At 42.4% G+C, this 22,875-nt stretch overlaps 1 protein-coding gene across 8 annotated transcripts in view; it reads left to right on the top strand.

The window, feature by feature from the left end:
• Positions 1-2,513: 2,513 nt before the first annotated feature.
• The window catches only part of SMPD4 (sphingomyelin phosphodiesterase 4), a 431,863-nt gene continuing 411,501 nt past the window's right edge, over positions 2,514-22,875 (top strand). For 3 of the 8 annotated variants that reach the window (XM_085636345.1, XM_085636344.1, XM_085636343.1), the window contains exons 1-3: positions 2,514-2,646; positions 12,401-12,482; positions 22,418-22,504. In XM_085636345.1, coding sequence (XP_085492471.1) covers positions 12,444-12,482; positions 22,418-22,504 — 126 coding nt within the window. In that variant the 5' untranslated portion in view covers positions 2,514-2,646; positions 12,401-12,443. Of the gene's footprint in view, positions 2,647-3,355; positions 3,375-12,400; positions 12,483-22,417; positions 22,505-22,875 lie in introns of those variants that run through there. The other 5 variants (XM_085636342.1, XM_085636341.1, XM_085636339.1 and 2 more) reach the window with 3 other exon arrangements.

The raw sequence follows: 22,875 nt of genomic DNA, 5'->3' as shown, positions 1-22,875 counted from the left end.
CGAACCTAGCGGCAGCTCGCATGCGCTGTTGTTATTGTACGGCAGCTTTTGTACAGAGCTTTATAGCACTAGTGTGGCGTTCTTTATGTTATGCTATGTCATGGTGTTGTGTTTTGGCATTTGAACTGCACTTCTTACTACTGGCATTGTCCACAAAGTACTATATTATGTTATCTGGCAGTTGGATAGCACACAACTGCCACTGCTGTGAAACTTCTTTTCGCATGTGCTCATCCTGAGTTCTGAAGTTGCAGACTCCCGATTTGGGCACCAGGATTCCGAATTTTACAGGAAAAGAAGAAAATATGAGATGTTACCCTTATTGAGTTTCGCCAGGAAAAAAACACTTCTGAAATGTGAATAGAGTAAACTGGAAAGAAGTAAAACATGCAATAATTGATGTGCAGTGCTCCGGATGCTACACCTTGCCCTGGACAGGAAAAAGCCTCAATATTGATCGTGGGTATTACCGCACCTTGTGGTGTTAATAATGATGGGCGTGGTATTGCCCCATCGATTTACACTTAAACTAGAAAGGAGCCCCACAGTTTGAGCCACTATAATTATTAAATCCTGCAGCTGCGCCGTTATGAGCTTGCCATATTTGCCACACAATCCACCATCTGCTGCACAATCTGCATATTTTAACAAAAAATTGTGTTTAGATAAAACGGATCACAAGTTACTCTAACACAGCAATGTGTTGCCATGTAGTGGAAGATCCTTGGCAAAGTTGACTGGTCAACATTTCATTGCTTAGAGCTGTATCTGGGTCTTTAATTGTTACTAATGAAGTGAAACATTTGCCCACATAGTGTTAATATGTGTAAAGAATAAGACAAAACAATCAAGTTACACTTTTAAAAAATGTGCCACATTCCGCAAAATAACTTTCCTTTTCTGGCCGCATAATTTAGTCAATCCTGGTGCATAATTTTGTCTTCCTCTGCTGCATAATTCCAGTGGCGGCCCCCATAGTGTAGTTTTTAGGTCGAGCCTAGAGCCAGCACGCATCCGCTGCTCTGCGTGACTTGTTGTGGTGGACTAGCGAATAGAAGCCCCACCCACTCTCCTCCCATATTTGTCATTGGCTTGTGTCATTGTCCTTCGTAAATGATGGCTTCTAATTCGTAAATAGGCTTGTTGGTCCCTCCTGAGTACCGCCTTGTCTGCATTTGTTACCTCCAATATTGACTGGACCTTTTACTTGGCTTGCTACACGGGCTGTACCATAAGTCGGTGAGCACTATTTTGTTTATTGACACTGATGGGGATAATGGCGGCTGCTGTTTGTATTTGGATCGTGCCCAGACAGGACAATGGCGGCCGCTTTTCTTATAGAGCGCTATGCCGCTCTAACTTGCATTCAGAGCGCTGCGCCCGCTTTAGGGACACCGTGCTTAGTTTCAACTACTTTGTTTTTTAACTTGCATGCTGAGCGCGGTACCCGCTTTAGGAACACCGCGCTCAGTTTAAAATTTTTTTTTAGACTTTGATGTTGAGCGTAGCGCCCGCTTCAGGGACACCGCGCTCTTTTTTTCAAACGTTAATACTGAGCGCGACGCCCGCTTCAGTGACACCACACTCGGTTTGATTTTTTATTTCTAAATGTAATAGTGAGCTCGACACCTGCTTCAGGGACACCGCGCTGTGTTTTTTTTTTTTTTACTTTAATAGCCCGCTTCACGGACACCGCCCTCTGCAATACAAGAGGTATCGCTTTTGCAAAAGTTTGAACTATTGGTATTGTAAATGACAATGCCTTTTAACATTATAAAGGCATTGCCATTTACAAAAATCTCACAATTGCGAGACCTATTGCATTGTACATGCTTGTTTAAGATAGCCTTTCTGTCTTTGTTTATTTTGTCGGTCAGGGATCATTGAGACAGCACTTTTTTAAGTGCTTTCTTTTTCTATTTACTGTAAAGTATGCCCTGATAGGTGAAAATATTCCAGCTTAGGTGATTGTCCTATTTTTTGTACCTGCTGGGATATTAAAATACTGGTCACGCCGGGGACAAACAGGCCAAGTGGCTCCCCTAGCTGGTGGAACACCTAAGAACGATGGGAATCACTGGGCTTGAAACGGTAAAATAGAAATGCAGGTATCCACGAGCCCCGAGAAGCTATTGGTTACCGAGAAGTGCTAGTCCTCTCCCATTAACAGTATTGCACTTATGGTAAAAAGCGGAACTGCACTCTTTCAAATTAAAGAAGTGCTGGTCTCTAACTAAGCGTGGTGTTTTAAGGCACAGTCTTACAGGTTGAGCAACTGAAATCCTCAGCTTTAAAGTTCAGTTGGACAGAGCCTGTTTGAGTCAGAAAGACAACGCTGCAGTTCTAGAAACCATTTAGTTAATCCTTGCTGTTCCGTTGTACACAGGGTCCGAGCGGTTTAGTATTTATAGGTGAATCTTGAGCAGTCGTTCGGATTGAAAGAGAAAGCGCCCAATCTGAAATAGATGCCATCTTCAGACAAGTGCCGCAGTCTTTTTTTGGTTTCCATGACAGCTGTGACAGCGGGCGCTCGCGGCATGACGTCATTGGTGTGCGTCCCTGTGTTGAGCTATCGCTTTGGTTCTCACAGTCGCCGGGTGTTTGCGTCAGCGCGGCGGATTGAAAATCATAACCGGCGCTTGACGGGTAAGTGGGTAGTGGGAGAGCAGGTCCACATTGTGTAGTGCTATCACTTTTATCAGTGTGCTAGATGTGCCCGACTATTTCTGGCGTTCTACTTTCCTGCATCGCAAGGCGGGGGTAGCCTGTTGGTGTCATACATTTAAGACAGTGCTCTCTGTTTTTTTTATATATATATGATCAAAGGGTAATGATAATAGTGATAATCGTTTTCGTATGATATTTCATGCAGCACTTATGCCGCTTCTACCCGATATAAATAACAGTTGTTGCAATTAGTGCATTTCAGAGTTCTCAAGTTTCCCAGGTCCATGGGTCATCTAGTCCAGGCTTTTGTATTGCTTTGTTGGACTTGTGATGATCTTATGAGTGGCTACCAGGACTACAAGCCCCACAATGTGAAGCAAAAACTTGAACTGTATGAGCTACTAACACGTGCACCTGAGCAACTTGAGGGTCTGAAATGTAATGCCTTCTAGTCTCAGTAGGATGGAAGGTGGGAGTTGCCTTGCCGGGAGTTGCACTCTTGACCGTGAGGTGTTTGCGACAACCGTTAAACACAGACACACCTTACAGGGATACTCAAAGGATAATGTTGGAGCAATGCAAGAACCATGGGGATGCCTTAGCAGTTGTGGTTCACAGAAGCTGAAGGACACCAGGGGCCATCGCTGCCAAGATACACAGAACATTGACGATGGACATTTCGCGGGGAAGATTTCCACCGGACAAGGGTTAGAGGAGCTACTTCGGTGTCAGAATGTGATGATGGACATCTAGGTCAGCGAGTGTTTGAGTAGACAAACAAAAGGAAGGACACTTTTGAGAACCTAATGAGAGAAAGCAAGGGCCAGGAACAGAGGATGCCTAACTGGCCGCAGAGGCCCTCGGGGGCAACACATGCTTGAAAACACCCCTGCCCCCAAGGCTGAGGTTAACTATGTCAGGTTAAAAAGGGTGTGAAGTCCGTTCTGGGGCAGGTAAAGGACGTTTGAAAAAGTTTGCTCGAGGATTATGGTTGAAAGTGATACCTGAATTTTGTTTATGAATGAATATTACCTCCACACACAAAAATTGCATCAAGGCCACTTTCCTTACATTATAAGAATATAGCAAGTCACTGAGGAGTTACACGACCCTAGAGGAACGAGTCCGAAGGCAGAGTTCCTTTATAATGTCATAGAAGTATGAGATGACTTGTATTATCATAATGTATGTCAGGAGGGTATTTTATTCCTTAAACTGTATGATCATACCATCACTCGTCACACAAACTGCTTTAATTCTTGGTATCTTGAGCTTTCATGGTCATCGCAGACAAGAAGATTAAAAGCAGAATCTGTACTGTGAAATTAAACTCACAAAAAAGTGGTACTTTTTGCAAAAAGGATATTAGATTCACTTTAATGTGAGTCAAGTTGAAAATGCTGAAGCTAAGGTTAGAGTGAAACCTGTAGAGATTCTGCCTTTCCAGTAATGAACTATAGCATGGAAAAAATAAACATCCTGCCAATTTATGCTTCCTGCTGCTCAGTGTTCATTAACAAACAAAAAGCCAATTCCAGATTTTCTTGTTTAAATTGCAGCTGTAATGATGGTCCTTCGCCTGCATTTTACCCTGACTGCTGGCAGCAGGCATTGTCACTTCAGAAATTAATTGTAATTACTTATTACAGTTGCACATCTAGGTCATTTCTTTATTGTAGACGTCTAGAGATGTCACTAGTTATGTGTAATAAGAACGTTGGAGGTAGGCCTTTTTAAAGAGATTGCAGGCTCCCCCTTTTTATATATGGATATGTAATATATAGGCATAGAAAACAATTTGGTGAAGAATAGGGCATTACAATGGCGTCTCGTTACATGCACTCACAATTTTTTATGCAGGATTACATACAGTTTGCAGTAGGCAAGAGATGGAAAGGAGTGTGCGTCTTGCCAGGGTCAAGGCTTCAATGAGGGATTAGAAAGGACCTTCCAAATAGTATGAGCAAGGTGAGAGATATAAGGGAAGGAGGTACAAAAGGGCTCTAGAGCATGGTGCTCACATATATCAATGAGGGGTAGAGGGCTCAGCAGATATGGAAGTAGGGGATGCACATGGACATTGGAGCAATGGGCATATATTAGCTGATTGTGGTAGACAGTCCCAGCCTGACAGTTCCTTTGGGATGGCACCTGTAGTATACTCTGGTGGATCAACAGGCGCCTGAAGTGTATCAGACATAGGCTGCTGCAGAGTATGTAGAAGTAGAAGGATGCTAAAGGATATTGGTGCTTGGTCTGAGGACACATAATGCATACAGACTCCAGGCAGTGGTCAAGAGAGACCTAGAGTGCAGATTATATTGAAGATACAGGTAGTCCAAGGCACAAGGCAAAAGGTGCCACCTTCAGAAGGTAGACCATAGGCAAGAGTATTGGAAATACAGGGGACCTTAAGTTAAGAGATACACCAGAGAGATTTAGCAAGTTTTGAAGTTTACCATAATATATAGGGGTAAGAAAACCTCCTCTCACGTTTACAAATGAGGCGTTGAGGAGCATTTCCATGGAGGTTTTTTTTTTTAAGGCTCTATGTTTTTCTCCTGTGACCATACTAGCTTAGTTTAATTGGGATCAAGCCATTAGTCTACTAATAAACATGAATTGCTTAAATGTGGTATGTGCAGTAGGGAGATTCTTAATCGCAATAGGGGAGTCCCTAAAAGGGCTTCCAACCGAAATGCAAGACTTTAGTGGGGTAGTATGAGCTTTTATCTATTGATTCTGGAAAATGGCATGTATAATGATTGGGTATTTCTAATTATTTTTATGGGTAGATGCTTTAGGATATAGTTCTGTATGTACCTATGTTGACTGTTTATAGACCAAGGTCTAAATAACCAACATTTTAAATCTGAATCTGACCATAATAGCTTAGGATTTTTCATAAAAAATGAATTCACTCGCTGTCTTAACAGAAAATAGCAATGTTCTATGTTGGATACAACAAGCATGAACAACTGTGAACGTTATATAAATTCCTGGTGCGTTACTTTTTCAGTGTTTTTTATTAAGTATCAACATTTGCAACATATGTAGAAAAATAGTTATTATGCAGATCATTCACACCGGGAAAGAATGTAATAACAGAGCTCAATATTATGTCATCTCCTGGTGATCATAGCTGTAAAATGTCACTGTAAGTTTGATAGCTGATATTTAACCTAAGTGTGGCAAGCCGATCAAACAATGACATATTTCATTTTCATGCCTCTACTTCCATCTCATAACTTTATTGTAGTGTGAAATTTACCATGGGTGTTGAGTAGTTATCACTGTGCTGAAAAGTTGCTCTAAAGATATGGTGCTGCTTAGCAAAGCTAGTTTTTTCTATTCTACAGTACCATTTGGCATTTTCTGCATAAAAAATTCAGGCTCAGCTTTACCCTTTGTAAACATTCCAGATGAAATGCATGCATTGAAATCAACCTTACTTTGGTAACCTTATTGACCCAGCCTGTTCTGCCTGAAATAGAGTCAGACATCAGTTTGTGTCTCAATGATTTGAAATATATTTTAACTGCACTCTTCAACTTGAATGACACGTACAGCACACTCGGTTTGTTTAGCTGTTGCAGCCGTCTTTATGCATCGTAACAGTCACAGGATTGAACGTAAAAGGGTTAGCTCAATCTTTCATCCTATAGAAAGAAGCAAGTGTCCGGCACTGGTTGTGTGTGATGGTTATTGCATTTTGAAGCGTGTTACATTGGCCCTCCTGGCTTCATTGACTTAGTTACTTGCTGCTGCTGGCACTGGAACTCGAGAAACTCTTGCTTCCCAGCACAAATGCTGACAGTATACAACCAGAGCAACAACTGTAGTTTGTTTGATATGTGGCATTCCCGGGACTGCATCAAAAAGCGTGTGTTAAACAATGTCTATTGGTGGCAGGCTCCACTTCAATCCTGTGTAGTTTGATTAGTGGAGATTAATTGCCCCATGATCCGTCTCCCTCAATTTCAGTCCCCCTAGTACCGCAGTTGGAGAATAGAAGATCAAAAAAGCCTCAGACAGATATGATTGGAATCTCCAAGGTTGCTGACCTCCTGGAAGGGGGGGGGGACCTCATGTTTTACACATTACTTCAGAGAGAGTATCAGCTTCATCCAAATCAATATCTACAGAACTGACAAGTGAGGCATGCCTGGCAGGCAGAGATGCTGGGTTTTGTTGAGACCCCTGACTACGCACCTGTGGAGTTGAGGTTACTTATGGAGGAGCTTGGGAGCAGGGCCATTTCTCTGACTTATAAAACACTTAACAACATGCCGGGCACTCTCACTAGGCTCTGTAGGAGATGGATGAGAGATGTGGGTGAGATGGATGACACTGACTGAGAGGTGGCCCTAATGCACCTGCAGGCGGTAGCTATTAAATCCAAGGTGAGGCTGATACAGCTTAAAATATTTCACATGATTTACTATGACAGGGTGAGACTTCATGGGATGAGAAGAGGAGCATCCCATGAATGTCTGAGGTGTAGTAGGGAAAGGGGGACATTTTTGCACGTGGACATACCCAGCAATTCAGGTATATTGGGACAAAATAACACGCAAACCACATAATACTTGGGGTGGACATTCCACTAGAACCATAATACATTGTGCTGGGTCTACCAACTGATGTGGATGTCCCCTGGGCTAAGCTCCTTTTTTAGGTCTCGCCTAGCTATTGCTTTTACGCAATCGCTATGCGAGACTCTGGTAAGGGGCATTTCAAAGTGCTCCCAAAAGTGGATTGCATGGCGAGCACGCGCACAATCACGTGCATCGTGCCGCCATACAATCCGTTTGGGGAAGCGCTTCAGCCCACTGGCGTCCTCGGCATCATACTTCAAAGGGTCCGCTCCCCCGCCTGGAATGCGCTCCCCCGCCCCGCCAAGCGCGCGCCACGCTCCACGGCGCGAAAGTGAAAGTGTTTGCGAAATATCTTTTTCGCTCTTAAATTCCCTTCTATTCGTCACTTTCTCTCTTTAATTATTTGATTCGCTACTCCTCTTCCTCCTTCTTCGCGTTCTCCTCTCCTTCTTTTGTCTCCTGTATTTTTGTTTTTTTCTTCTCTTTAAACTGCCTGTCCTCAATCTGCGTCCTCTTGCTTATTTCTTGACCTGTTTTCCATCTTTTCTTCGTCCTTGGGTTTTCTTTCTTTGATGTCTAGGGTGTATTCATAGTCCCGCGTCCCAGTATTTTTTTCCAGACATCATTTCGCTTCTTCTCTTCTTCTTGCCCCTTTCCTGACTTTGATTCAGTTTCTCACAATGTAGATCAAAGCTCACCGTTTACCACACCCTGTGTGTTCGCATCTTTTTCTCAAGCCGCATTTTTTTCAATACATATTTACTAAAGAGATGCAAACATTTGATCACAGGGTTGTCTTGCATTACAATTTTGCATGATTTTAAACACATTTGGTAGCTCTCGGTAGGAGCACTGTGCAAGGTGCGCAAAATGTACTAATTACTCGTTCTATAGTTCGGTTTTGAAAGCTGGTCTTTTGAACGAACAAGTACAAAACCAATCTATATATCACATTCTTTCGAAAATATTGTGCAGTGTTTTAATGTCAACGGTAAACACATCACTATATTGTCTGAAAGTTCAAAAATAAAGAAATATGTTTACAGAAAGGACATGAGAAACAGACAGACACATAGATCGATAGAGGGAAGAACAGTTTGTGAAGGAAGGATAAGCGTGTTTCTAGTCCCCCAATTTTTGGCGCTTCCGTCATTTGAAATTTCTTGATAGGCATGTGTTTTGCCTCGATATTGAAACGTACTCATATCTTTTAAATAGGCGCGATTTCATGAAATGATTGACAGATAATGAAAGAGAGAAAATAAAACAAGCATTTGCAATGCAATAGGTCTCGCAATTACGCGAGTTTGAGCTATTGACATTGCAAATGACTGCCTTTTATTTAAGTTTTAAAAACAGATAAATGCATTGTCATTTGCAATGTCAATAGCTCAAACTCGCGTAAATGCGAGATCTATTGCATTGCAAATGCTTGTTGTAGTCTGGGGTTAGTGATGGCGAAGAGGGATATAGCTAGGCGATGGAGTAGTGGAGGTTCCCACCTTGAGAGAATGGAAAAGAGGGATGGATATGTACATGGCTGCAGAGGAAGTACATATATGAGAAAAGGGTGTCCTCGAAACTTCTACAGAGTTTGGGGGTCCTTGTAGACACTACTACAGACTGTACCTTGTTGCCGGGTGGAATGGTACCTGACTGATCCCAACTAGTTGTGATTGTTAGCATGTCAATGGCTGTAGTTATGATGATGTCAGAAAAAATTGTATCTAATATACAGACAGAGCTGCTGCACTGCTTCCCATCGCCCAATGTTTGTGATTGTGCAGAGTGTGTTTTGGCATCCTGCCGTGTTGTATGTGCACAAAAAAAACAAAAGTATTAAGGTAACTGGCTCAGTTAGGTGCTTCTATCACTCTGCGCTGAATGCAGTGGACAACAGGCGTGTGTAGAGACATTCTTGATATGTTAACCCCTTCGGTGCCACGCCCTTTCCCCCTCCTGTGCCGGGCGTTTCACACGCGGGTGGGGTTCATGACGAGATAGTCTCGTCATGGGCACAGCGCTACCGTGCTCCATGACGAGACTATCTCGTCATGGGCACAGAAGAGGTTAAAGAATGTCCCTCCATTCTAGTGGCATCATTGGTTCTTCCGTAAGTTAGAAGCATCTCCTAACGTGCTGCATGCCCTACTGAGGGGGCTACAGAACTTGGGGACCAAAGTGTAGACTCCAGTGTTTGCAGGAACACTTATGTATTTACATTTCCTCTCACTATCTTATTGTGCACTGTGAATCTCAAAGTAGGATGTAATGTCTTTCCTTGGTGTGTCACAATGCCATTACAGTCACCAACCCTCTACATTCTATAACGTTGTGGGAGAGGGGGGCTCATAGTTCAAGGAAATAGTTTTTTAATAAACAGTTTGGCTAGGTTTCTTGTACTAGACATGTTTATGAGTTAAATTACATATGACAGAGGATCTTGTCAAATATCATTAATGGTGTTTTAGTAGAAATATGTGGGGGGGGGCCGCTGTTTGGCAAACTTGGCCACTTGCTTTTTAGGTCGTACCTAGGCAGCGCTTACTCTGGCTCTTCAAGACTTGTTGTATATACCTTGTGGGCTTACAGCCCGCCCATTGCTATTCGCTTGTTTCTTCCAATGTTTTTAAAATCTCTGCTTCCAAGTGGTTAATCTTTCTTATTTGACCCTCGTTTTCATCAGTTGTTCACTTCCATGGAGCAGTTCCCCATTACTTGTAGCCTTACACCTGTCCCTTTTTTAGCAGCTGTAAAAGGCACTACTTTTTCCTTTGTCTAAGAGCACCTCACGAGCGCTCGTTGTTTTCAGTTGCTCAGAGCTTCGATGTCAGGAAGCTGCTTTTTTCTTGTTTTCGTTTGGAATTCATGTGTGCGGTCAATTTTCAGCTTCTCAAAATGAATACGTTCTGCGGTGGATGGGTTTAAATGTTTTTTTTGCATTTATGTAAGCGTTGTGTACTAAACACAATTGCATTCAGGCTGCCTCGCTGTATCGACGAGGGCAGTGGAAGACACAGAAAAGTGACAAGTGCTTGCACCCGGGTCCATAGTGCTGAAAACGTGGTGGTCATCTTAAAAATAAACTACCACCACCACTGTGAAAAGATCAATTTAAGGATTCTGCCAACCCCAAGCATATTTATCCTATCTGAATTTAGCCGCCTCCATAAAAAATACTCCATAAAAAAACACCATTGGGCTGCAGTAGCATTTTTTAACAGCTGGGAACTCTCCCTAAGTGCAGTACCATACGCCGTTACTAGAGGTCCCTCCAAAGTCAAACACCGACACAGGATGTACCAAAAACTATTACAGCATGTCCTATCAAGCAAAAGGCTTTATGGCCACTACTAAACATACAGGTATTGTCACAGCTTGGTAGTACACAGTAATCCTTCATGAGACAACTGTATAACTCGGTAGTGTAGCGATCTACGGTTCCGTCACTGCTGGTACTTCTTGCTTATATCTGGACTTTGGAGTATTGACGTGGGCTACCAGGTATTCTTCCTTGCACCACTAAACCTTTACTATTAGTACTATCGGGATTTGGCAGCCTTTTCTACCTTTTTAGTTTTCATCCGGCAGGATCACTTAGTTTTAATGAAGATTTTTAACGAAGTCAATAAACAAACTCTTTAGTATTTATTTATATTGTTGGAACAGAAAGTGACTTTCATTTTCAGTAGTAACTGTGTGGCACTGTTTAAGGAGCCAGTCCAGCTCTTGCTTACAATCCTTTTTTTTTGGTCAGCATTTGTCCGTATGCAACTGATAGTCATTTAGCCCTTTGATCACTAGCGTGTTTCGTGTTTTACTTCTGAAATCGTGTCGAAGGTTGTACACCCTATTAAATGATCTGCAACATCTCATCTTGTGCAGCACAATTTGATTTTCAGTTTGTGCTATACATGGTTATTTGGTTACTCTGTGGCAGGTTTTGTACCAAGGCCTGGAGAGCGAAGCACTAGCACTTCATGTATCTCAATGCAATACCGCAAGCTGCTACAAGAGGTCCCTAATGATCCATGCACCCGCACTGAATGGGCGCAGTAACGCAGGCTGATACCGGATGCCCCTACTGAGCAGGGCCACAGCCTAGCTTGTATCACGGAGCCGTACCTCAGGTTGTTGTTACCAGACTTCTTAAGAAGTGACAATGGAGCAAGGCTCTAATGCTAGTTAAAGCTATATGTGCTATTTACTGGGCACTATATTTGCAAGCCCGGCCTTCATTCCATAGCATACCATACCTTACCAGCAAAACAGAACCTTTTTAAGTTGAGCCTAGGCAGCGCTTGCGCAGTCTCTTCGAGGCATATTGTATATATGCACAGTCCATTATCGACCCGAAAAGATGAATGGCTGATGTGGCATTACCTACTCTGGAACTCATGACCTAGACAAAAGTTAAAGTATATTTCAGGATTAAGGGCTCAGCTCACTCAGCTGTCCTTCCAGGGTCACATTTCTCTCAAATAACTGCACTTCTGGACTTAAACTCCCAATCTTTCATTTATATCCACAATGAATGAAAAACAGCTAGTTTTCAGTTCTCTGGCAGAGCTCCACAGCTGCTTATTTCCCACCCAAATTTGCACAAAAAACATGTACTTTAAGAATGTAATTTGGCAGTGCAACATAGCTCTTCAATTCCTGGTGGCACAGCAATCAGGATAATGTGCTGCATGGCTACACACTTATAAGGTCCAAAAGGTGAGACCTATTGGCAAAACCAATGCTTGTTCTTGCAAGTCGCTGCTCTGGAAACGGCATAACTGTCAGTTGTTGCGGCAGGATTTAAAAGTCCCTAAAGTAACTTTTGGTCTCTAGTGTTGAACGTTTAAAGCTAGCACACTGCATCATGAGTTGGTCTATCTTCAGTGCTCCAAAGCACATAACGAAGCAGTTTTGAAGCAATCACTTTATTGTTATATTAGTTGGCAAGAATCTATTGCTAATATTTGAATTAAGGTTCTGTTTTTAACTTGTTGATTTTTGACTGTAGTTTCTTTGTGTTCAATTCATTTTGACTAACTTTAGATTTAAAAACAAAAAAAAAACAAATGTTTACACATGTGTAGTTTTAAGCTAAGATTTCTGTATGTTGTGTGTTTCCCTTTCGTTCACAGTAGTGTGCCGAAACTTGCGGCTCTGCCTGAGGGAGAACCCAATATGGCTGTTCCCTCTTTACATCAACCAAGCTTCCTGCTGGTAAGTGGGAGCATCACTTCTATATGTATTTGCGTATCTGTGTATTTGTAGAGTTGAGGAGAGTGAACTGAGAGCAGTGGAGTGTCGAATGTGAACAATAGCTATGAGTTGTCTTTTAGGATCTTATACACATTTATATAGCTTTCAGAGGTGGTGCATTCTCGTTTCTGAAGATGTAAGTCTTCAGATAATAATACATTGCATGAAGGTTGTTGCTGTCCATTCACTCCACAGCTGTTTTAAAAATGTTTTTTTAATATATTATTAGAAGCTGAATATAGCTTAGCAAAACCTACGTTTTGTCCATGTTTGTTGTGTAATGTCATATTACTATGCCAACTGTCAGCACACACAGCAAGTGCAATGCTTTATCTTTGTAAAGGTTGTGTACCAGATATTTTCAACCATTCTGTTGTTTATGTACTGGATCACATTAATTAATTTGTTAAATTAGTGTTGTATGATAGATACATGCTCCAAGGCCTAGCCATTGTACTTCTGAAAACAGGGTAGAGTTGGATAATTTAAATTCAGTTACTCATTTGGAAAGCACATTCATTTTTGTTCACCCACCTTTATATGTAAACTGTTATTCGAATCGCTGTCACTCGTAGCATTTAAAGGAATGAATATGGCATATTCTTTCATGTTTCTGCCATATTAATATTGCTCTCTGTTTTTATAATATTGGGCTGAATACTGTAAGCAAAAATCCTAGAGGGACACGTATGTGAATGAAGAATTTGTGCTATAACCTGAAGGAAATGGCCCAATTAGGGTCACTCGGGTCACTCATGACCACCTCTCAGCCTTCCATGCTAAATGAAGAGTCGGTCAGGCAGTAGAGAATACGAACCGATAACTGTTTATTCAGATACACTCAGAGTGGAGCCCAGTCTCTAGGAGGGCTGCAGAGGGACTGAAATCGACATGCATAAAGATGCATTATGTACATATCACAGCTGAGCTAAACACGGCCATTGTGCAATTTTCCCAGCAGGTGCAACTGAACAAAGAAATACAGGGAGTAAGTTTCGATTCTGAGGCTGGGCACACACTATCTACTATCCAAGGTCACTCTGGCCGTTCCTGCCACTAGGCAAGTTGGAGAAGGCCTCTATCTAGTGGGAAAGGTATGTGCTAATAAGAACAGTGCATTCATCAGTGTAGCAAAACTCAGCTTTGGAGAAACATAACCAAGAGGAGGCTATTTCTCGGAAATAGCATAGGATTAGTTTCAATCATGATACAAAATGGTGCCGCAAATGCTAACTTGCATAGAGCAATGCACAAACAAAATCATTTCTATTCTAACAGACCCTCCTTTTAGCATGAGCTAAACATTTTGTAGCAAAAGGAAAGAAAAAAAAATATATATATATTCTCATGGTTTAGACACATTCCATATTCTCAACATCAGGAAGGAAGGCTGTAAGGAGAGATGAAGTCTCAAAAGTATCATAATTGCAGCATTTGTGTCATGAATCGATATGCTCCTCTTTGGAGTGAGAAGGGTGGTGCAGTAGGAACAACAGAAGGGAAGGCATTGAACCTGAACACAACAAGAAATCAGAATCACGATGAAATAAATCACCTTTTCAAGAATCCAACCCCAGCCGCCAAAGAGAGACCAACTCCCGTTCCCACTTTGCATTCCCTTAACATTTTCCAGAATGTCCAAAATATGTTGGGTAATATTCTTTTCCATATTAGTGATCCCAACTACACACTGCTTGCCTACTACCGCGCATACAGCACCGCTCTTAGCTAAGATGAAGTCAACTGCATATCTTGTCTGCTCAGAATATATTCACATACTTTCCAATTGGGTGTTGATGTCACACAAAGCTGCTACTGTAGAGTTAGACAATATTTGCAGCTTACATCCAAAATATTCTCTAGCCTTTTCACCCCTGGCCATAGCAGTACCACCAAAAGTAATGATGGAAGAAAGAATATACCCGAAAGTAATACCGTTACTGTAATTATTGACTCTGAGATCTGTCACTCCCTCACAAAACTCTTTCGTTAATGTCCTTTTTAACCCATTTGACCTTAGGCTTTGGCCTCTTTGCAGGACACACCCAAAGGTAGCACCATCCCAAGTGCCACATCATTTGTACCATTATGCATATTAGAATAAGTCCCGTTAGAAAGGAAGAAAAAACCTGGGTGTGCATAAATTGGTCTATCATAATCCACAGCGCAATATAGAGTATTCATTCAGACAGTGCTTGGATCATCTGCTCTTACCAAAGGGATCGTCTCTTTATACATCGCTAATCCAGAACAATTTATGTACAATGACGTATCGGTACTATTGATAAAAGGACAGCAAGCAGGATAATAACCAGCTTTCCGGGGGATTGTCAATTATTTGTAATGCCAACCCATCAACATTATGTTCTGTTCTTCCATATAGAAATTATCGCAGTAGGTGTTATCACAACCAGGATAGCCCTCCCCGTGGCTTTCGATGATACATACATGGTCCTGAATAACCGGATCCAAACACTCCTTTTCTCTCCACAAAGTCAGGAGGTTCAGAATAACTGTAATTCACTAAAGATAATGGATATGCAGTCCATAAACTAGTGACAGAATCAGTGGGGTAACAAGCGGTACCTTTGACGAAAAATCTCTTGTGCGTATCTAGAAATATATTGCTTGGTGTCATTCTTTTCTCTCGGACTTGGTAAATAGTACGTGATTGTTCATTCTGATCACATTCCAAAACCCAGGACACACCACCCAATATCAACAAAATCACAGAGACAGCACATATGACTTTTTTCCTTGTGGACCAAGATACCGGTGTGTGAGCAGGAAAAATCATAGACTCCACTTCCTCAGCAACCATTCTGCCAAAGGGATGCATAGCAGTTGATGAAATGGGGGATGCAAAATGCAAGATATGTATATATATATATATATATATATATATATCATCAAAAACATTGGTGCTCAAGAGCACTGGTGGTGGAGCTTGCTCTCTGTCCTAAGCTTGGGTTTCCCATGTCGACCAGGATAATATAGCCCCTAGGGGATACTTTCTGTCTATCCTGTCCAATGTTCAAACTGTACAGAAATTTCTCAGCACCCTAAACTAACTCAGTTGGTACTATAGCAAAGTACACCCTGATTTACACAGTCCATCCCTGTCTAATCTTTCTTCTCCTTTGGTACACCGTCCCCCAGCCAAGGGCACAAATTGTACCTAGTAGCTCCAGGCGCAGAAGGATCAACGAAAAGATGTTCCTGGATAGCTCGTATTTCCGGTAGAACAGCTGCATCCAGCTCATTGTTATTCTCTTCATCCGTTTACGTCCAGGTCAGCTTAGCGTCTTTGAAGGGGACAAACTGAGGCACTTTTTCACAACCGGAGTCCCCTATTCCATCTTTCACCCATTGATTATAGGGCAGAGGCAGCGGGATTCTGCGACAGTGGGTCGCATCAATCCAGTTCTTGCAGCCAGCGACCTTCACTGCAGTGCGAGTATCAAGCAAGACCTGCTCCGGTCCCCTCCAATGCGGCTCCAAATCTTCTTCTGCTGAAAATCCCCAGGCTGAATGTCGTGTCCGGGACCCTCTGGTGTAGCTGGTAGGGCTTCCCGGACCTGTTGTTGAATAGAACGTAAACTTTCAGTTAACTGACAAAGATAGTCCATCAACAATGGATACTCAATATCTGAAAACCGCAGTGGGTGTGGGACACCCCAGACATTTGCCAGGCATCCAAACAGACAAAAGAGCTAACTGTAAAGCATCTGGCCCCTGTAACCCTGTCGTCTCCTGTATCTTCGCAAGTTTGAGTTTGAGAGTACCATTGTACTTTTCAACCAAACCCGCTGACTGTGGATGGTTAGCAGCATGAAACTTTTGCTTAATGCGTAAACCATCACAAATCAATTGAATCACTTTAGCATTAAAAATGACTTCCGCTATCACTCCAGATCAAACGAGGCAAGCCGAAATGAGGAAAGAACTTTGCAGCCTTAATGGCTGTACTGTCTTTAGTGGGATAAGCCTCAAACCATGTACTGAATTGAATACACGGCAACCACCAAAACATACTTCAAATTATTGCATCTGTCTAATTCTATATAATCCATTTGGAGGACCTCAAAGGGAAAAATGGGTGGTTCAAAATTTCCAGGTGGCGTGGGGGTACCCTTTCCAGGATTGTGCATCATGCACACCATACAGTATTTCACTTAATGTGAATCTGTCTTTGAAAATCTTGTCATTCTGCTATACAACTTGCAAATACTCTTAGCACTAATATGAGCTGAGCCATGGGCACTACAGGAAAAACTTATGCATCAGGCAACATCCATCTCTGCTTCCCTGACTTATCAATCCAACATCCCTCATCATTCGAATGTGCTGTACTTTCCTGCCACACTGCTAACTCTTCTATTGTGGCTTCGCTTTGTATCTCTTTTACATTTTCAAGTGTGTCTTTAAACATAGCAACTTCAGGCACCCACCTAGCCGGACCTGCTACAAAAATTCTTTTCATTTTAGTCCAAGCCGTTTCCTTAGCTGTCTGATCTGCAAAAGCATTTCCTCTTCCCACATCATTGGTAACTTTCCGATAGGCACTACATTTTACTATCGACAATTTCTTAGGGAGTGTCAAAGCAGACAAAAGCCTCAATATAAGGTGCCCATGCTGAATTTTGGTGCCATGTAAGGTAAGAAACCTTCTCTCAGCCCAGAGTCGCCCAAAATTATGCGCAACCCCAAAGACATACTGGCTGCCAGTATCAATATTGACAACCAGTCCCTCACTTAATTCGCAAGCTCATATAAGGGCAGCAAGTTCAGCGCGCACATCTTTCTGAGCCTGTGGGATGGGCATTTTAACAATGGTACTGATGCGCTCCGGGGTCAATCTCCTACCCTCCTTCGACAGTAGGTGGCCTAAATAGGTGACCTCCTTTGTACAATACTGAAATTTAGAAAGAGAAACTTTATGCCCATGGCAAGCCAAATGCAATACCAATTTAACAGTGCTATCCTTACAACCCTGCTCAGTATCAGAAGCGATAAGGAGGTCGTCCACATACTGCACCAATATATTACCTGGAGGGAGTGAAAGGGAATCCAACTGACTCTTTGAAGCCTGACTGTAAATACTTGGACTCTCAGTATAGCCCAGAGGAGCCCGACAGAACCTAAAGCTCCTGCCAGCTAGGGTAAACCCAAACAAATACCTACTGTCTGGATGTTTAGGAATAGTAAAGAATGCATTTTTCAAATCACTAACAGAAAAAAATTTAGCAGTGGAAAGAATCGTCATTAAAAGTGTAGTAATTTCTGGGACCACTGGGAACTGAGGAACCACTATCGTGTTAATCCTGCGCAAATCAATCACAAAATGATAAACATCTTCATGATCATCAGGGAAATCTGAGGGTTTCCTAATAAGAATGGGGCTGTTACAAATATTGAAAGACGTCTCCTCAACCACTCCCTTCTTAATCAACTCCTGAATAATTTGTAATAGAGCTCGTTCTCCTGCCTGCGGTATTTTATACTGAGGAATACGAGGCAGAATAGTATTGTCTTTGAGCTGTATCGAAACCGGTGGAATGTGCAACAGGCCTACATCTGCATCACCCATCGCCCACAAGATAGATGGCACATCAGCAAATTCAACCGGAAGGGGCGCATACCTGGACAAACACTTCTTAGCACTGACTACATCTGGACCCAATGTGAAATAAACACCAGCCGGGGAACAATAAATTGTTGCATGCAGTTTCTTCAATAAATCCAAACCTATTAAGTTCTCACCACAATTAGACGTCAGGAAAAAAGGCAAATCTACAGTGAAAGGGCCAATAGTCAATGCAAGGGGTCTTGAAATGGGGCTCACAACCGGTACACCAGAAAAACCTACCGAAACATTATTATGGCCAGACAGAGCCGCCCCAGGGACCATATTTCGAGAAACACAACTTTGTCGCACCTGTATCCACCAAGAATTCCTTAGTCGAACCTTGCAATTCCGCCGTTAGCTAAGGACCACGCTGAGCTACAGGTATCGAAACTGGTCCCTCACTCTGTCCCTGGCTGTCCTAGCCGTGAGACATTCCTGTCACGTCGTCCATATCATAATCCTCATGATAGCACTGTCCCTCACGAGGGTCGTCAAAATAATTACTATCGGAACGACCCTGTGAGGCGGCGCTCCGAGTCCTATCGCCCCACCAGCTCCACAACCCCGTCCACGAGAACCTCGCCCTCTAGGAGCTGCAACCTTCTGCAAAAGCACAGGACACTCCCACGCCAATGGCCCTCCTCCTTACAATATGCACACTGATTTAGCCCCCAACGGTTTCCTATTTTGATGTCTACTAGTGCGCTGAAGCTGTCTCGCAGAACCCCCCACGTCCTCTACTATTACCCCCATACTCTTGTTGCAACAACACCTTCGTCTTTAAATCCTTATTCTTTTTTATCTGTCTTGTCTTTCTCTTCCTGATCACGATGTTCATGGTATTGAGCCACATTTAAAATAACAGAGGGTGAAGAAGTAGTCCAAGTACTTTTAGATGCCTTTAAGCAAGTCGCTATTTTAGAGAGTAGGTTTGAAATAAATCTGTCAACAAGCAGCTGAACTCCTCCCTCAATAGACAAATCCTGTCCACTATAATTCAAAAATTTATCTTTAAACCGAGTAAAAAAAATCAGACACACTTTCATCTTTCTTTTGTTTACAAGGCGGCAACTTATCCCAACTTACAATATTTGCTGGAATAAGAGGATGCATATATATAATGATGCAACCGGACTAGGCAAGTATCTCAGCTCGATGCTTATCACCTGGCTTCCTTTCCTGGTCCCATCCTTTAATTACATCCCATGTACGCCCTAACTCCGCCATATGATCCTGTGTGTGCACCTGTCTCCATATATCAACCCGAACTAGAAGACCAAAAAACAATTCAATATCCGCAAGAGTCATTACAGTGGAGGAGGCAGCGTCAGTCAGTTCTTTATAATAAGCAGTAGGATTCCTCCTAGGGTCAGGCAAATGAGTCTTAAGAGACAAAACCTCATTTCTTTTCCACGGAGTATAGACCCATTGTTCTTGAGATCTGGCCGCTACTCCCGGTCTCGTAACAACACCAGACTGATTTGTTAACTACGGTATCTCAGGGTGATATAAGGGCTGAACCTTTCGCATAGGAAACTGAGATACCGTAGTAGGACTCTTCTTGTGCAACCGGCCCCTATAAGCGACCAGTGTAGCCACACCTGCGAAAACTTGGCGAGGCTCCATACCACTAACTTACACCCGATCTTTAATATCAAATAAAATCTGTGGCGCATCATCCCCCAATTGCTGTTGCCAAAGGCAAATCAACGTAGAAGACATATGTTTAAGAGCATGTTGCTGTACAAAAGGCTCATAATCTCTCATTACTTTCCAAATATCCTCCACATCATAAATAGGATTACGAGCCCACTGCACAGCCTGATTAGCCACTACGGTCTTTTCCCTGTCACCCACTCCAGATCAAATAAGCGGGCCTATACGCCCCCAAACATTGTCAAAGACTATCCTCAACTCCACGAACAGGTGTTTCACTACTCACAGATGTCGGGGTTGTAAAACCAATGTGGGAGAAGTGACAGAAGTGACAGGCACAATAGTCGCTGGGGGTTTTGCTGCAGGAGTAAGAGCAGGAGTAAGAGCAGGAGACAAGGATGCTGAAACAATAGGTGGGGCGGGAGTACTCAGTCACCGTTGCCACAGACGGCGAAGATACTGAGAGGAGGGGGAGCTGTCAAAATAACAACAGCAGATACAGGGATAGTAGAAACAGCCGTAACAGGTGGCTGCGATGGCCCTGGAATAGTAGGATGTATCCTCTGCGGGGGTGTACGGGGGCGGGGTTCGAAACTCTAATAATTCTTCCACAAAAGTATAATTTTCTTCTTGGGCCATATAAGACCGATCAATTTGCAACCGAAACCCTATATCTGCACATTCGATTACTGCCTCCTGTTTTTCCCTCTCATATGCTACAGCTTTCTGAGTTAATGTCTGCATCCTCCCTTTCCGTGCATCCTTTTCTGCCTTCAGTCGTCTTTGCCTAGCTACTTTCTGCCACGTTCTGAGGGAATCAAACATAGACTGTCTACTTCTTCTCTTAAACAATTGTTCCTGTAAAAACTCAATCTTTTTTTCATCAAAAGTGCCCGTCAACGGCCACTGCAACTCAGCATTGTCCCTCGTAAATTTGTGCCATAATGTACTAAACAGAATAGGGCCAATACCATGCTTCACATACATATCAAAATTTGGGGTGCCTTCTGCAGGCGCCGGCTGAGCTTCTTCCAATCGAGCATCTGCAGAACAACAGCGACAGCACAAGAAAAAACAATTTACTGAATCCAGACATTTTCAAAAGAAAACAAGTTCACTATTTATGCCTGGCAAAGCAATTTCAAATGCTTTTATCCCAAAAACGATCCTCCGACCCGTGCCAAATACAAACCAAAAGTGTACCATGTCCACAAAGAACCAAAACAAACTCACCTGATGGGTCACTCACACAAAGGAGTCCCTTTTCCTGCACCATCTGAAGGAAATGGCCCAATTAAGGTCACTCATGACCACCTCTCAGCCTTCCATACTAAATGAAGAGTCAGTCAGACAGTAGAGAATACAAACCAATAACTTTATTCAGATACACTCAGAGTGGATTCCGGTCTGCCCAGTCTCTGGAGTGCTGCAGGTGGACTGAAATAGACATGCATAAAGATACTTTATGTACATCTCACAACTGAGCTAAACACGCCCATTGTGGAATTTTCCAAGCAGGTGCAACTGAACAAAGAAATACAGGGAGTAAGTTTTGATTCTGAAGCCGGGCACACACTAACTATTATTCAAGGTCACTCTGGCCGTTCCTGCCACTAGACAAGAGGGAGAAGGCCTCTATCTAGTGAGAAAGGTATGTGCTAATAAGAAAAGTGCATTCATTAGTGTAGAAAAACTCCGTTATAGAGAAAAATAACCAAGAGGAGGCTATTTCTCAGAAATAGCAAAGGATTCGTTTTGATCATGATACAAAATGGTGCCGCGAATGCTAACTTGTATAGAGCCATGCACGAACAAAATAATTTCTATTCTAACAAACCGAAGGCGACTTGTTATCTAGTGTAATTAAGGTGTTAGGATTCATGGTTGCCGTCAAGGGGTGTGAATAATTGAATGGAATGGGGCCGATTATTGACGCGTTTTGTGATAATTGGAAAAGAGGCGCACATTATTTATGTTCTTATCTGTTGTTTCATATGAGGAATAAGATGTTTTTGTGTTGTGCATAATGTGACTGAAACCTAGTCAGTGGCAAAACAGAGCAGAGATCTGTTTGCCACCAGTCTAACAACGAAATGCTTCTTGGTGATAGTAGAACATGCATGAGGTTTCGGTGAAGCAATACTTCAGGAAGAGACTGTTCTGTGACAATTAAATATTCCACACAGGGTAAAAATCTGATGACACATAATTTAAACTAAAAATAATTTCATTAAAACTGCCTGACACTAACTGTTTTAAGCTCCTTGCCTTAGAAATTTGTAGTGATGGAGTCCATCTAACTCATCATCAATTTGTTTTCTGTTTCAACATTTTCTTAAATGGAATCTTACTTCAGAATAAAACCGGTGCTTTTGATAACTGCTGGTTTCATGCTGTCTTCTGTTGTCTCGTTCTTTAAAAATTTGGCCATCTGTGCTCTTCATAAACGTCTGTTAAACAAATAAACCACTTCAAGATACCATGTCTTTCTAACCGCTCAAACTCAATCCGCACCATCATAACTTTGGTATATGTTTCACCTTTGATGTTTAGTTATGTCCTGACTGAGGGGTTTGTCAGTGTTATAACACACTTTTCTCTCTTGTTGCAGGCAAGTCTTAAAGCAGACTGTGTGACCAAACCCTTTGTCCAAAGGTGTCAGGATTTGGTTAAAATCATTGATGAATTTCCTGCCAAGGTAGTGTTTTGTTTCGATAATGATTCAGTTAAGCCGATGAGAATTTCTCTAGCCTGGCTATGCAACCACTCTACATTATTTGTGTGGGGCCTTTCTTTTGACTGTGTCTGTGCATAATCCTTTCACATCTGTTTTGTCCTTCTTAGTGCTACATTGTATTGTGTAAAACCTATCCTAGCCTGTCTGGTTATTTATTAAATGTGATGACTGCCTTCTTCCTCTTACTGACCTGCTCTATTCCTGCTCCTCCTAATGGTGTATTATGCTGCTTTGTCATTTGCATATCACCACCATACTCCATACACCTGTAAGTACTGATCGGTTTCTCCTTAGGGTCGTGGTGGGTGTCCTCACTTAGTCATAAATCCACC

The sequence above is a fragment of the Triturus cristatus genome, chromosome 11 (assembly GCF_964204655.1).
Source record: "Triturus cristatus chromosome 11, aTriCri1.1, whole genome shotgun sequence".
In the NCBI taxonomy this organism is placed as follows: domain Eukaryota; kingdom Metazoa; phylum Chordata; class Amphibia; order Caudata; family Salamandridae; genus Triturus; species Triturus cristatus.
Note: the sequence above shows the minus strand (reverse complement) of the source record. Positions and strands in the feature narration are given on the sequence as shown.